The sequence below is a fragment of the Pholcus phalangioides genome, unplaced genomic scaffold (assembly GCF_987345545.1).
Source record: "Pholcus phalangioides strain wild (caught in Gottingen) unplaced genomic scaffold, Ppha-v1.0 ptg000017l_1, whole genome shotgun sequence".
Lineage (NCBI taxonomy): Eukaryota > Metazoa > Arthropoda > Arachnida > Araneae > Pholcidae > Pholcus > Pholcus phalangioides.
Window position 1 is genome coordinate 68498855 of NW_028301610.1, and position 15771 is coordinate 68514625.

At 38.4% G+C, this 15771-nt stretch overlaps 1 protein-coding gene across 4 annotated transcripts in view; it reads left to right on the forward strand.

Annotated features, from left to right (window-relative positions):
- Positions 1-15771, forward strand: part of LOC149074679 (uncharacterized) — a 459047-nt gene that overhangs the window by 283727 nt on the left and 159549 nt on the right. For all 4 annotated transcript variants that reach the window (XM_089247147.1, XM_089247149.1, XM_089247150.1 and 1 more), the window contains one exon: positions 9698-9743. In XM_089247147.1, coding sequence (XP_089103273.1) covers positions 9698-9743 — 46 coding nt within the window. The remainder of the gene's footprint in view (positions 1-9697; positions 9744-15771) is intronic.

Genomic DNA, 15771 nt, shown 5'->3' on the forward strand with positions numbered 1-15771 from the left:
CTGCCTGCAGACCGCCTATGATCCGCGGACCACAGGTTGAGAAACGCTGCTATACGCCAACGAGAAAAATGCAGGAAATTTCGATAGTAAATACGGTACGGGATATCGCTAAATTTTGATAAAAAAATTCATTTTATTCCCTTAAATGAAATTTTCTAATTCTAAAATCGCTGAAAGGTTGGGAAATAAAGGGCGGCTGCAAATCACAGTAAACTAAATGTATTTCTCGAAAAAAAAATATTCAGATCATATTTCGCATGGTAAAGTGGGATCTTAATTAAATAGGATAAAATGTGGAACAAAACGAGTTGCCATAAAAAACGTTGCCAAAAGTAGGCACAATCACTAATTTTTTATTAAAATCGCTGAAAAACTGCGGAAAAAACGTTGAACCTGGAAATATGTGAAATGAATTTCCCATATATATAAAATGAATCGCATCACATCAAAAATATGCTTTGCTATAATTACTATAAAATAATTTATATTCTGTATTATGAAAACGCTGTGTATTCACGACTCTAGTAAATATTGCAAATTCAAATAAAAGCATCGTTGAAAAAACAGGACAAAAAAATCGGAATAACCAAAATTACAGGAATGCCCCGTAATGCGAGAAGAGTGACCCATAATTTTTTGTAGACATTTTACTAGTCAAGGTGGGGAAACGTTGATTTATTACATTTACAAGTATTTTGCCACCTGAAAATTCCCACTCCGTTTTGAACTTTACCATGCGCGGCTGGTCACCGTGGGAACGTGTTTTTGCCAGCAACAGACACGCTTCTGATCTGAGACTTCCTGCTGATCTGACCGAGCGATTAGCGCACCAACCCCTTGGTGATATCTTAATTTGTCTGAGTCGTACGCCAACGTTTATACGGGTACCGTTTCAACGCCATTCATGATTGATTACTGCGCATCAGTGTGCCGTAAATCGACTGCTTCGATAAGGGAACACAAGTATCGTAAGGGACAACTCCAGGTTGTAGTGTATCGCGGGGAGTTTTTCTCCAATAGAGGGTTTTAAATTGATGAAATATCTTACTCCATGTTGTAGTAAATTCTAACACAATTGACACGTTTAAAAAGAAATGCGATAAACATACTGGGGTAAATCGAGAAGCTATCCATACTTATAGTCCGTTTCAGGTTAACTTTGCAGTGAAGGGGAAGCTACGAGGGAACCGCATCACTCGTTGCTATGGGAACGAAAGCCTCTTAACCAATATATCGATGCGCGGCCTCGGTAAGGTATGGCCGATTCTCGCGAATCTCACTGAGAAAAATATTTTTTACGTGTAACGTAATTGCACAGTTAAATTAGTAATAATTATAGAATTAAAAGAAAACCATTGCCGATACTTTCAGAAATTGAAGTGAGGTTTTTGAAATCATTTGTTTTGTTTTTTGATCAGAAAGTGTTTTAAAATTTAGAAAAAATAATTATCTTCTATCAGCTTGTCACTAACTCTTGTGTTACTAAATTTTTAGTAACACTAAAAATTTCAAAAAACAGTCATATGTTTCTGCAATATTTCCCTTCCCTCAGCTGAAATTTATTAACAAAAAAAAAATCCAAACAATATTATGAAAGCAACGTATAACTTTAAAATAATGTATATTAACCATGGCTCTCAAAAACTTGGGGATTTTTAATTTTTTCTTCAATTTTAATGGAAAAAATTAATAATAAATAAAATTGAGAAGCAGAAAACACCAAAAGAGGCAGAAAACACCAAATGATAATAATGATACGAAAAGTTGACAATTTTTCTACTCACTTTTCTTGCCGAAATTTTCATAGCTCGACCTCCCCCCTTCCATGACCGGTATACGTCGATGCCACTTGTTTTCACGACAGCTTTAGTCTTTCGTTACGGTTGATGTGGTGCTCATGGTTATTACGGATGTTTCTTATCGAGTTTTGTTTATAGCGAGCCACTGTTGACCCCCCCCCCCCTCCTCTCTCATTCATTTTATCTGGAGAGACATTAAAGGCAAGGGGCATCGAGAGAAACAGGTGGGTGGAAGATGGCGTCCTTTCGTGTGAGTGGAAGTCGCGACTCTGTCAACACTCTCCGTGATCGGTAACTAAAACTATCCCATAAACATGGCAAAAAATAAATAATTAAAAAAAAAGGAAAACCTAACCAAAACTTCTGCACCCATAAACCAGCCTCTCACAATAGTATCGGCAATCTCGTGGAAGAGAAACACTTTTTGTAATCTATGAATGAATATCTGAACTCACTGAGCCTATTTTTGGGAGAAAATAAAACTGATTGAATATTCGTTTTTATGTTAGCCTATAACTGCATGTAAAACAATGAAAAATTGTATCGTTATGGAAAATTCAACCAAATAACGAAAAAAAATATATATACATACAGTATACAATAGCGTAACGGAAAAAACACGACAGTGATATTGGTGGGGAAAATTTCTAGGATATCGCGCCAGAGTGTCGTTGCCGTTGCTATGGATTTTTGATAATGGTAACCAATATTTTTTTATAATTTAAAAATTTTAAACACGTAAACATCGGTTTAAAACTATGTTTTTTTCAGTATTTTTTTTCAAAATCATAGAAAAAATTGAAATATCCTGTATAAAGGTTCATCTTAAACCTCCGATATATGAGAACTATATTTTGCGGCGAAGGAATACACTCTCTACCTTTCTCTTCACTGCAAAGTTAACCTGAAACCGACTGTACGGTATAAACAGTCCACCGGTGTTTGCGATTCAGAGAAGGGGCTTTTCTTAATCTCGCCGGGAGGGTGCGCGTAGTGCAATCTGGTTTTCGGCTTCTGTATATATATATATAGTTTCTAATTACCCGTCAAACCGGTGGGAGGGAAAAAACAAACAATAAAAAACGCTGACGCGCGTAAAGAAAGAAAAAGCAGTTTCGATTCCAGCTTACCAATAAAGTACCTGGAAAAAGGATTGCCATAAAGCAAGGGTGGCCAAATTCTTTCTGTTCAAGGGCCAGCGTAACGGTCAGGTGTAGCATCTAATATTAATCGCACCAGTATAATAGAGACCCGAAAATTCGCGCATTTGCACTCGCCATAAGTACTTATAATATGGCAAAACACGGGCAATATAGTCTAACCTTTTACACTGTGGGCATTGTATTCCCTTTCATCCTTCATAGACATATTCATTGTTTATCTGGTTGCTTTCCCAGCCAGATGTAATGCGTCAAAAATTAATTGCTTCTGCAGATTAATTTCATCAAATCTATTCAGTTTGAATTTCACAAATGCAGCATGTGTTAGTTTATTAGCTTGTTCTTCAATTATTATTTTGGCAAAATAGGCAATTTGCCAAATGAAGTGGCGGAAAAATATAATAAAAATATTGTGTTAATGGTGTGTGCTCATAATACATGTGCCAAGTATTGTGAGCGATTTGTGTGTTCGAAAAGGCAGCATGGTGATAACATAGCAAATTATTTTCGTCACTAAAAATAATGAATGCAGAGGCGTACGCAAGGGGAAGAGGCACTGCTCCTGTGCCCCCCCCCCCGAGGTGATCGAACATTACAAAAAAAAACAATCATTGCCGTCAATAAATTAAAATATCGGAAGAAAATAATTTTTCTGTCAAATGCTTTTTAATGGGAGGTAATTCAAAATTTCTCGGGAAGATAATTGTTGTTCCTTCCCCCCCCCCAAGCCTTTTAGGCCCCCCCTCCAAAGATTGATCCTGCTTACGCCATAGCCCCTGAATGAATGCAATTAATTTTCTGCTGTTGGAACGAGAATAGCTCGAATAATTATCACAAATTTGATTTAACACCTTGTGAACAGGGCCGTATCTTGAATCCAGCGAGCTACGCGGCCGCAAAAGGTGCCCATTGAAATTGACCGACTTTTTAAGGTGCGAACTGAAAGGGGGTTATTTTTTAATGCGCCACCTGAAGGGGAGGGGCGATTTTTTATCACCAAATATCATTCTCTCACACTTGAAAAATGTCCAGAATCGGATCTACTTGTTAATGATTAATTTTAATTTGATAATTTATTTTTACTTTGTCGGTTCGTGGGCAGCTGTTGGTCACCCCTGCCATAAAGTATAAAGGAGGGAGGCAGAGAGCTCTGAAATTTATTAGTTCTCCCGTCTTCTGTGGATCCAGTAAACTCGCCTCGAGAAGAGGCTCAGTTAAATAAATATATTTATAAATAAATAATCAACATAAACAGTTTTTTTAATCGTTAAATTAATCATATCTGTAGTTGGTAATCAAAGTATTGAAAATCCCTTCGGGTCACAAAATGAATGCATGTCAACTGTAGGGTTGGTATGGTATTTACCTTTAATGGGTTTTTATCGCCTTTGGAAACACCAAATATAGTATAATGATTTTATAACTGTTTATAATTTTATTGTAATACAGTATAAAACCTCAAGTCGTCGCTCCGTTTTATAGTCGTCGTTTTTCTTCAGGCCCTTCCAACTTCCATAGATAACAATGTTATTAAATCCTCGTTTACTCGTCACTATGAAAAAGTTTGAGAAAGAGGAACAGACTATTTTTATGGCACCCAAGTAAAAAAAAAACTTGTTAACAGCATTGCTATATGATTTAAAGTCACCATAAAAGCCCCTGTACCAAAACGGAACAGTTTAAGTAACGAAAGTTACGCTGGGAAGTTCATTTGCCGACTAAGGTTTTCGAAACGTTAGGAACTGTTAAAGCTAGACCTGATTTCTGCATGGAGCCCCACTAATTTAGGACGGCAAATTTAAAAAAAATATCTTAGTTTGAAAATCAGCTTACTTTACTCCCCCCCCCCCCCCACAAATGAAATGCGGATCCTGTGTGTATTCGCGATTACCTTGTTGTATCATGAACTACTGATGAAGAATTGAAACACTAAAATTAAATTTCATGTATATTTTTGAAATTAATGTGAAATAGTTCTGTTGTGGAGAAAAGCTAACTATTCTAACAGTGGCTTTGATTAGTCCAAAATAAAAATTACTAGTAAAAATCAAAGTGTACCAGTATATTTTACTATAAGTTAAGTAATAAGAGATCAAAAAAGGTAAAAAATTTCAATTTTTTTTTTTTTTGCTATCTACAAATTTTATTAATATTGTAATTTTGGTTCATATTTTGATAAATGTTATATTAGTTTGAATTTATACGATTTTCGCAATATTGCACATTGAAACTGACGGCACTTCGCTTAAGACTTCATAATTTTTTGTTAATATGAGGTGACGACTTATCGTGGTTTTGCTATATATAGTATATTTCGATCAAGTTCTCCTTAACCAATTCAAAAAACTGAATATCTTCATCTTTTCTGCTAACTGATGTTGAACGATTCCTTAAATTTACCAAATTACCAATTTCAAATTTACTTAAGTACCGAATTTACAAAAATATAATTTCATGTTAATTAATAAATCACTATAATTTATCGTTCACAATCTAGTTCAAATACTACTGCGACACGCGCGGAATCTAACCGGAAAAATTTTTTCCATAGTTTTTCTTTCCAGTGAATTTTCTGCTTCTCACATCCGGTTCACGCAAAGCGGCGACACGCTATACAAATGAACGTAGCGTTTCTCCATTGGTTTGGGCCGATTGCCGGAATCGGAAACCCCAAGAAATTTTGCCGTTAATCGTTCAAAACCTGAAAAATAAAATAAAAGTTGAAATTCAAGTTTCTAACCAATCGGACAACGTGGATTTCCAGAATCGGAAACGCGTGTACTATGTTCATACCCTTAGATAAAGACAACCTTAAATATTTTTTATATGAGCACTGTATATATTATACTTTATCATGTACATATATAGCTTTTAATTTTCATAATTGCATTTTTAATTGGGTTGCTGTATTTTACAAATATATGACATCCATATTTGTTATGGGCATCTTTTTCTCAGCCACCTCGTTGGGCATTTTGCCTGTTGTGGCGTTTTATTTGTATATTGCATTGTTCATTGCGTATTGTGGTATATTGCTTATCGAGGTATGTTGCGATGTGTCGTGTCTTATTATGCCGTGTTGCTTTTTCATTATTATCCATAGTTCTTACATGGTCATTGTGTGTTCGTGTTTTTTGTATCTATTCACTCAAATTAAGCAACATTTAGGCTATGTACGATTAATGAATTCCAGATCATGATAGTGCAGTCGTCCTTTCGGTATTTTCTGGGGTTATGTTCCGAGGTGACAGTGAATACCGGTAGCCCGGTCGATAAGATACTCGCCTAAAGTACCGAAGGATGTTTAGAGATGTCGCGAGTTCGGTACCCAGTTTGTCTTTGACAGAAAACTTTCCTGACACAAGGGCACAACAACAAACGGTGACTTGACCGCAGCAAAAAATTGCTACCGCATGGAGTCCCCCATCGAGGGGTTAGCGTACCAACTTCTCGATAAGTATAAAAAACAAGCCTGCCGTTCGGAATTGGTAATAAATTGTAGGTCCCGGTCTAATTAGCCCTCGTGTGCAGAAAATGACCGTAGTGCGACATCAATGATCAGTGAATACGGAAAATCCGCGAATAACAAAAACCATAAACTTAAATTTTTTAGGCATCTCGTTTATTTTTTGCTTTGTGTGACAGAAGTAGAACAACATAATGTCTGTTAGCCGTTTCTTGGTTTCTTCATTTCAGTGAATTTGTTAGAGTATGGTAACAAGGCTTCATCTACCAACTTTCACAAGTGTGAAAAACGTACGAGTACCATAGATGGGTCTATCATGGATGGTGGAGATACAGAATTGAAAGTTCATTATGAGCACCTCAGACCAAGGGTTTCGTAAGTTTAAATCGGCAATAGATTGTTTACAATGAGATTCATGGTATATATTACGAACCCTTGGTCTGTGGTGCTCATAATGAACTAGTCTTTCAATTCTGTATCTTGACCATCTTCATGGTGTATCGCTTCGGTTTCAAGAGCAGTTAGCTCGATCAATCCCCTTTCTCTTGATTTCTGAATTGCTGTAAATTAATTCTTCTATTTCTTCTTGTTCCACATCATTGAGCTTTTTTCCATCCACCTGCTTCGCTAATGTGGTCTCTAATAACTTCGGCTTTGATTTCTTGAAATCAATGAAGGCCATACGAAATGGTAATTCGCATTCCTTGTCTCTCTCTATGCGTTACCTGATTGTTTGGATGTGATCCATTGTACTAAATCACTTCGAAAACCTGCTTGTGCTTTTCGTTGGGCTTCGTCCAATGTGGATTCAAGCCTGCATGTCAGCACTTTGGTGAAGATTTCATAAATTACTGATAATGTGTAAATATAGTGAGTCATAAATGTTCGCATAACCCTTGATTTAGCGGCTGAAAGCTAGATTTTGAGTTAGGAAGCATAAAGAGAACTTCAACGCCATGGTGTTCAGGGGCATTACTCAGTATTCAAAGAACTTGACTGTATAACTCCAAATAATATATAGCGTGTCTTTCCTTAGTCCAAGTAAGCTAAAAGTATTTCCTTAGTCCAAGCTGTTCTGTTATTCGCACAAAATAATGGGAGATGTGACATCCTTTCTCTTCCAAGTTCGCGGATTAGCAGATTTAATAATGATGGTTATAGTATGTGAGTTAGGTAATACAATAAAACTTGCATACCTATTTTAATTTCACCCATAGAAAAGCAGTACTTTCTACATTAGAGACGTGTGGTGGGTCTACATTGCACGCGTAGCTACAGCTGATCAAATTTCATATTCTTTTTTCTTGATTTATGTGAGTGTAGATTCATTGATGTTGTAATAACGGGGACGGGAATCGCAGCAATTAAGCTAATCATCGCCAATATTTCGAATTTTTCTTTCAAGTTCTTCGCTTTCAGAAACATTTAAATATCTGTCTTTTAGAAGCATTTATAGAAGCGTAGGTGGAGATAAACGTGGCGGGTGGTCATGAGATGATTATGTCAATCATAGACGTACGCAAAGCCGCGATTATAGAGTTATTTTGCAGTAAAAAACCCCTCCTTGAGAAGAAGAAAAATTGAACCCCCCCCCCCCTGAAAAAATTCTGCATACGCTTATGATGCCAATTCATATACAGTATACATGCATGTACCGGCTCCGTCATTAAAGCTGGAAGAGGCGAGTAGACACCTCAAGTCCCCCGGATTTTTTTTTTAATAATAACGTGATCCACACGTATTCCCAAGGGATCAGTATGATCCGTCCAGGGAAAACACGTACAATTTATATTTTGTTCCGATACGAGAATTAGCACTGCAACTGTGTTTTCCAGAAAACTGGGAAAGAGACCGCGAATGCCTACTGTACTTGTATTTTGATGCATGCATTTTTTATGTGTTCATAATGTGCTGCCATCTTTCTTCCAAATCAGAAGGGGGGATACTGGCAATTGAGTGATTATTCTTTCTCAGGCTTTAACAGTGTACTTTTTCTTGACTAAATAAACTGGATGTGATAAGATGCAGGGTTCGTGGGGAAAACCATGACTAGTTTACAAACAAATTGAAATAATCTTTCAGTGAGTAATTAATTCAGTTAATAACGAAATGATCATTCATTTTGAGTAATCAGTGTTCAATCGGATTTAGATCACTTGTGTTTTTTGGATTAATCTTATGCTAAAACGATAGTTCATCGCGTATTTTTTTAACGCTACATATCTATCATGTGCAGCATTAAATGATGAAATTTATTTCATTTCTGTGCATATTTTTAGCTTGAAACGTCTTTGTCCCTTTAACCTATAATCGTATGTCACCTCCGAAAGAGGACTTTACTGTATATCGTGTCAGATATGAAAATAAAAAGTATTAAAAAATATTGGTGCACTGTATATGTAAAAATTATTTTGATTAAAATTATATTTATAAAATAATTGGATGGTAATGATTTGTCAAGATTGAGAGATTTTAGGTCTCTTAGGTCTTGTTTTTTTTTTTTGGCATACAAGACCAGGAAGAAAGAATGTTAATTCTAATAAGTTTATTTCCATTTGTAGCCTCGTAGGGTTGAAACTACTATATTTATTTTCAAGAAGGGACTAGAAATTTGAATCTAGGAAAAAAATCACACGTGGGCGACATCACAACAACTTCCTCGTTCGAACACGACTGCCACGAGAGCGAATCTCGGGCGCGCGGCCTATATTAACTGATACGGCCGGTCTTCACCGTCACACATTCGCATAAAATATTTATGCTATAAATTATTTTAATTCGGATGTCTTATTTTTTTCACGCAAAGGTGAAAACGTATTCTGACATATTCAAGCCGGATCCGCACCCGCAGAATTCCGTAGTTCAAAAATTGGTTTTTTGGAGTGCGGGGGACTACGATAATTCGACCACTAAATCGCCCGCGCTGTGCTAGTCACATTTCCACCGGTTTTTTGGCTGTGGAGTTCTGCGCATGTGGACCCGGCTTTAGAGGTATTCTATGTGAATTTTTAAGCATAAAGCTCTTTAATAACCTCAAGAACACTAAAATTGGGCTCTTTAAGAGCATTTGATTAACTGCGCTTGTGCGAGGCTTTGTGAGGTGTCCTAAAATTTTTTAACAAACTAGTTGCATATTGTCAAAAAGTTACTAAAACAAAGAAATCAAATCTTGAACTTTAATGAGCATGAATATGTTTATTTTCATATCATGATACTATTTCTTTGGAATATTGTTGAATACGACAACTTACGAATTTTATTTCTTTTCTCAGTGTTGAAGATGATGCCCGTTTACCCGACCAAGTTCAATCAGTACAGGTATATATTTGTAGTATATTCTATAGACTATGAAATTCTTTTGGTAACCAAATGATTTATAGTTTACTATATTCCAAACTAGTGATAATTCTAGTTAATAGCGAGAGTCTGTCAGTTGCGTTCAAAAAAAGTCGAACAACCTTATTTTTGTTCAAATATTTTAATGTATGGTTAAACTTGGTATATAAATCATAGATTCGACTTTTACCTGATAAAACACATCTGAAAACAATCTCATAATTGAATCATATACTTTGTTACAAAAATACCCAAGTTTATGAGACAAAAAAAAAATCAAACGATTCACAAAAATCATTTAATTATCGGTAAAAAGACGTAATGAATAACATTTTTTTCAATATTTTGTTAGGATACCCCATGGCTTTAATTACTGCACTGCATCTGCGTGGCATTGAGTCCACCAAATCGGTCAGTTGTGGTAGATATTTTTTTCCATTCTTGCTGTAAAAACTAAAATTTTGCGTTCAGATCAGAAAGTTTAGTAGCTTTACAGGGACGTTTAAGCACCTGCCATAGATTCTCTATTGGATTTAGATCAGGTGACTGCGATGGCCATTTTAAAAAACTGATTTTTTTGGCAGTAAACCACGACTTCACAGACTTGTCTGTATGCCCCGGAATATTTTGGTGTTGAAAAATCTATCCTCGAGACATTTAATTTCTGATGTAGTGTAACATATGGGCCTTTGGTGTTTTTGTCACACATGTAGTGTTTTGGTCCATGATCAGTGGCGTATTTACAGGGAGGGGCTTAGCGGGCTGTAGCCCAGGGGTAGCAAGTTCAGAGGGGCAGCAAACTTGAGGAATGAGTGACCAAGAAAATTAGTAGGGTGGCAAAATTTGTATAATACTAAATTAAGCCGCTCCTGCTGAGACAGTAAGGGACCATACCAGTGAGTGACCTAGAGCGTGTGAAAGCATGTGAATGACCAAAAGATTGACCTAGAGAGTGTAAACGATCAAACGAGTGAACTAGAGAGGCGGAAAGGGTGTGAGTGACCAAAATAGTGCGTGAGCGTGTGAGTGAACAGAACGGTGTGCAAGCATCTGTATGACTAAGAGTGATTTAGAGTGTTCATGGGAGTGACCAAAAGGGTGACTTAGAGACACAGGTTTACTCGCAGGAGTGGGGGGGGGGACCGAGTGGGTTATAGCACAAGTTGGTGAATTCGAGAAAAGTGAAGCCAAGAAAATTAAACTATAATGTGAGAAGAGCGTCAAAAAATTCGTGTAGGCCACAGGCGGCAAAACCATTAATATGCCTCTGTTCATGATGCCTGTTATTCGCTCTAATGAACCAGCATCAAATGATCCAAAGCAGCCACACACCATGACGTCACCACCGCTGTGTTTAACTGTAAGAAGCAGTATCTCCTGTTGAATCGCTAGTTTACTGGCAGCCTAATATATCGTTGTGCACTCGATTCAGACATTTAGAATTTGAACTCATCGCTTCAAAGAACCTTTGCCCATTGTTTGAGAGTTCAACTTTTGTGCTTCCGAGCAAAATCAAGTCGGGTCTTCCTATTCTTAACGGAAATCAAAGGGTTCTTTGTGGATTTTCGATCAAAAAAGAGCTTCATAAAGACGTCACTTGATTGTAGAGACACTGACAGAAACTCCACAACTGGTATGGAATTTTTGGTTTATCTACGCTGCACTCTTCCGCGCATTCTTTACCGAATGTTTTATCAAGCGATCGATACTGGAACAACTTTTTCTTGGTCGACCAGAACGAGACTTTCTGTTCAACTTCCCACGCATTTGAAACCGTTTCAATACATCAAATATTGCCGATTTTGGAACACTTCGAACGCGCACAGAGTGCGGCGACCAAGAGAGTGTATAATAGAGACTAGCGACGAAAACAATTGTATTCTGTTCTACACCGTACATATATGAGTTGCGCGGCGAAGGAGAGAAAGAGGCCACTCAGTGAGGTGCGCGACTTGAACAAACCCGTTTTTTTTCACCTCGATCTGCTGATTGGTTCGTTTTTCCCTCTTCTGCGGAGCGATCGTCATCATCGCACCCTTCCCCTCCGGCTATTTTCTCTCTCCACTTTTACTATTTGCGGACATTTCATCCTCCACCCCTATGCATTTTTTCCTTCCTAGTCGCAATTGTTGTAACTTGTAACTTTCCGATCCACTATAAGCGCAGCCTTAGAAGTTAAGAAATATAATTGTAGCTTTGTCCATCTTGGATAAGTTTTACGAGCTGTTCTTTTGTTTTCAGAAGAAATTTTTCTTTCAGAAGCGTTTCCCTCACTACCAAAGTTGCAAGAAAAACCTATTTCGAATTGAACAAAAAAACAGCTCCAGAAACGAAAAATTCACTCTGTCCAAACTTTTTTGAGTCTTGAATAAATTACTCTCTCAGTGAGCAGCATATTATATACCCTTTCCTCTCCCATAAATTTTTTTTAGTCGTAAGAATTACGTACATAGACATTATACAACGTGATTCCGATTTGCATTACATTTTAAAGGGAAAAACCGATCGTCCGATTTTTTTTAACGCAACTGTATTTGTAGTAGTTGGTTAATCGCGGGTCCTTCTGTAATCCCACCAAACTGAAAACCTTATTTTCTTTAGAATGTCAGCTTTCGTTGTCTTTTGAACTAGCTTTATTACTCTTGCTTCATGGTCTTTTGTTTTGAATATTATTGTAAGAGAGCAATCGATATATATTAATATATCAAAAGCGTTTTAAAAATGGATCATTTCGGTTATTTTGAAACAATACTCATATGGCAATGAGTTGTAATACCCATTACATTTCTTCAAATTCTCAATGGCACCCGAACTTCAAGCATTTTCCTTATTTTTTATTAATTCGGACTAACAGTAACTAAAAATGAAATTCGGACGTAAGTAAGTCCATACATAGTCATGTTTTGACCAGCATTAATTATGCTGTAGAATGTTCTTAGTAAATAGCGTCCTTTAGCAACAGGTTGAAGATTCCTGTTCTAAAATCGGTGTTTCAGTCGTAAAAATCTGTTTTTCTTTTCTTTTGAAAGCGTAGCTTGTCATCTGGAAGTACATACCTGTATACTACCAAATATGGAACCCAGGGTCGTCTTAAGAGCACCATGGGCCCTCTGGCCAGGGCCGGGCTTAGAAATTTCGCGGCCCGGTGCCAAAAAAAAGAAAAAAATTGCGGCCCCTTCAAAAAAAAATATAATTACTCCCCGATTTAAGAACTTCCCGAGTTGTGAACCGAAGTATTTTGGCAGGGTTGGTTTTACAGCATGCAACGAAAATTGTACAGCCGTTGTGATGGAGATCAAAATCAGGATGTTGGAGGGAAAACAAATGTTGACAAAGAAGTCTTTTTTTATCATTATATTCATTTTCATTGTGTACTAGAAACGGGGCCGCAACTGGGGGGAGGCGGATCTGGTTTCCCGGGTGCCAGATCAAAGAGACCACAAATTTCGCCCTTTAACCTCTTTTTCAATATTAGAGCCAAACTGCGTGCTTTTCCCCTGCTGGCCAAACATCTAGTTGCGGCCCTCATTGGAAATATTGGGAGGGTTCAAAAATATTGGTGAGGGAAGGGGGCTATAAAACCCAAATGTTTCCATTGATATTACAAATATTAAAGGGAGGGGTTTGATCCCAATACAAGTTTACGCATATGCTCTTCGGAATTCCTCCACTAATTGTAATGGCTATCAGCGCTTTGATGTTATTGGGTTGAAACTGGAAGCTGTTTCTTTTCCCACCAAATGTAAGTTTCAGGGGAAAAAATTAAATTTTTTTCACAAATATTTCCCATTCTAGAAGAAAAGGGTTTCTTTCAGTGAAAATATGGCCGCAATTTTCACTGAAAGAAACCCTTTTCTCCCCGGTGCGACCGCACCTTTTGCACCTGCCTAAGTCTGGGCCTGCCTCTGGCCAAGTGATTTTTGTGAGGGCCTACCTGGTAAATTTTAAATAATTTCAACCAGATCTTTCATCTTTGTGAGGCCCATTCTCTTGAGATTGCCCGGGTGGGTCCATGCGTTAAGACGGCACTGATGTAACGTCGTTAATTTTATTTAAACGATCTTTGGGTTGCCTCAGCCGCGATTCACCCGTTATTACTGTACCTTCAATGTTGATATATTTCGTTTATGCTAAGCGTGACTTTAATTATTCGACGTTTTAACTTTGATTGGAACCCCACCGCCAAATCTTTTAAAAGCGACATCATTTCTATCCATCAAATTCGCCTAATTTTTGTAGATTGTATAAATGTGTCTTGCTGAAATATTTTTCATGCATATTGTCACCACAAAAGCCATTAATGTATTGTTCCGGATAATTTCCACAAATACATCGCCACAACAGGCAAAATGCCTAACGAGGTGGCTGAGAAAAAGATGCCCATAACTACGAGATTGCAAAACAAGAAGCGGTTCGACGGTCAAGCACAGATTTATTTACAGAACAGCACTTTACACGTATTTACAAGCTAATCAGAGAGAGCTAACAACTTTCTCGCAAAGTTCAATCACAACTGACTTGTAATCGAATCTCTAATCTGGAATCTCCCTTGTTGTGATAGCCTCACTATTTATAGCTCTGGTCGATACGTCGAGAAAAAGAATATTCCACAAATTTCTATTTCATATTACCAGGTTTGTGGCGCCACTGTCTGGAGGGGCAAAACTCTCTGGAATGTTCTTGCCAACCCTCCGCCAATCGCACGTCCTTGCGCTAAACCGAAACCGGTATCATCTGCTGTTGCCAACAGATTTCCATATTTTTGAGCTGTAACAAATCGCTCCTTTTATCATCTATATATCGTAACATTGCTCCCTTTCATAGAATTGTTTGTCCTGATAATTCAGTCCTTAAGTCGGCGGGTTGCATTCACTGTAGTAAGAGGCCAGTCTGTTGAAATGGACCACCTTGCACTTTGAGGATGGTGTTTTCTGGATCCAAGCTACGACGTCGTTCAGTCTCTTCACAACTCGGTAGGGTCCTTCCCATGACATCTGAAGTTTCAGGCACAGTCCTTTCCGGCGTTTCGTGTTCCAGAGCCAGACGTAGTCTACTTCCTTGAAGTCATGAGACGCGGTCCTCGCATCGTAGCCGTCGTTCATCTTTTTGGAGCCGATGTTGATCCGGTGTCTGGCGATTCTTCCGATGGAAAAGCAGCATCTATCGGTCGCCGAAACATCAGATCACCTGGCTGGCGAAGATCTTGTCTCATCAGCGATATGGCGAGTATCCGGTGCTCTCGTGGGCGGTCCTCGGTAATGGTCGCAGGATGTTCGCGGCAATTCTTTCCAACGGCGCTTCGACGATGTGGCGGTGAAGGCGGTCCCGGGTGCGCCTCGGACGTCCTTTGCGGGCGGCACAAGCGTCGCAATTCTTGCACCACTTTTTCACATTCGTCCTGGACTAGTCCCAGTAGAATCGTTCACGGACCTTCTGGAGAGTCTTAATCATGCCGAAATGTCCACAGGTCGGGCTTTCGTGCAATTGTTTTACACAACTCCTTGGCAGGACGAGTTGCCACCGGAGCGTCTTTCCATCCTACGACTCCCATACCTTACGGCCCGTACTTCTCTTCTGCCTTGAGGCAACGATGACGGTTCTGTAGACCCTGTTCTCTCGTCAGTGCGTCGGCATTTCCATGCTCTTTTTCTTCATGAGGCTGGGTCGTCCTCTTCATGCCATCTGTCCTGCCATTGGTCTTGTCTGCATCGGCGATGCACTCTTTTTCCACCTCTGAAATGTCCATCACTTTCCTTGCAGGTACTTCGTTACGACCACATCCGAACAGGGCGATACGTTCCTTCGGCGTGACCAACTCGTCATTCCTCACGTCCAAGGAAAATCCGTGTTCCCTCAAGAAGTCCATTTCGATGATGCATGGCTCCCTTATGCAGACCTCGCAGCGCTCCTATTTTTCCTATTTTTTAGAAATTTCCTCCTACTTTCGCCACAATTGTCTTTTTTTACCGCAATTCTCTCCTACTATTCCTATTTTATCCCTCTCTTCCTT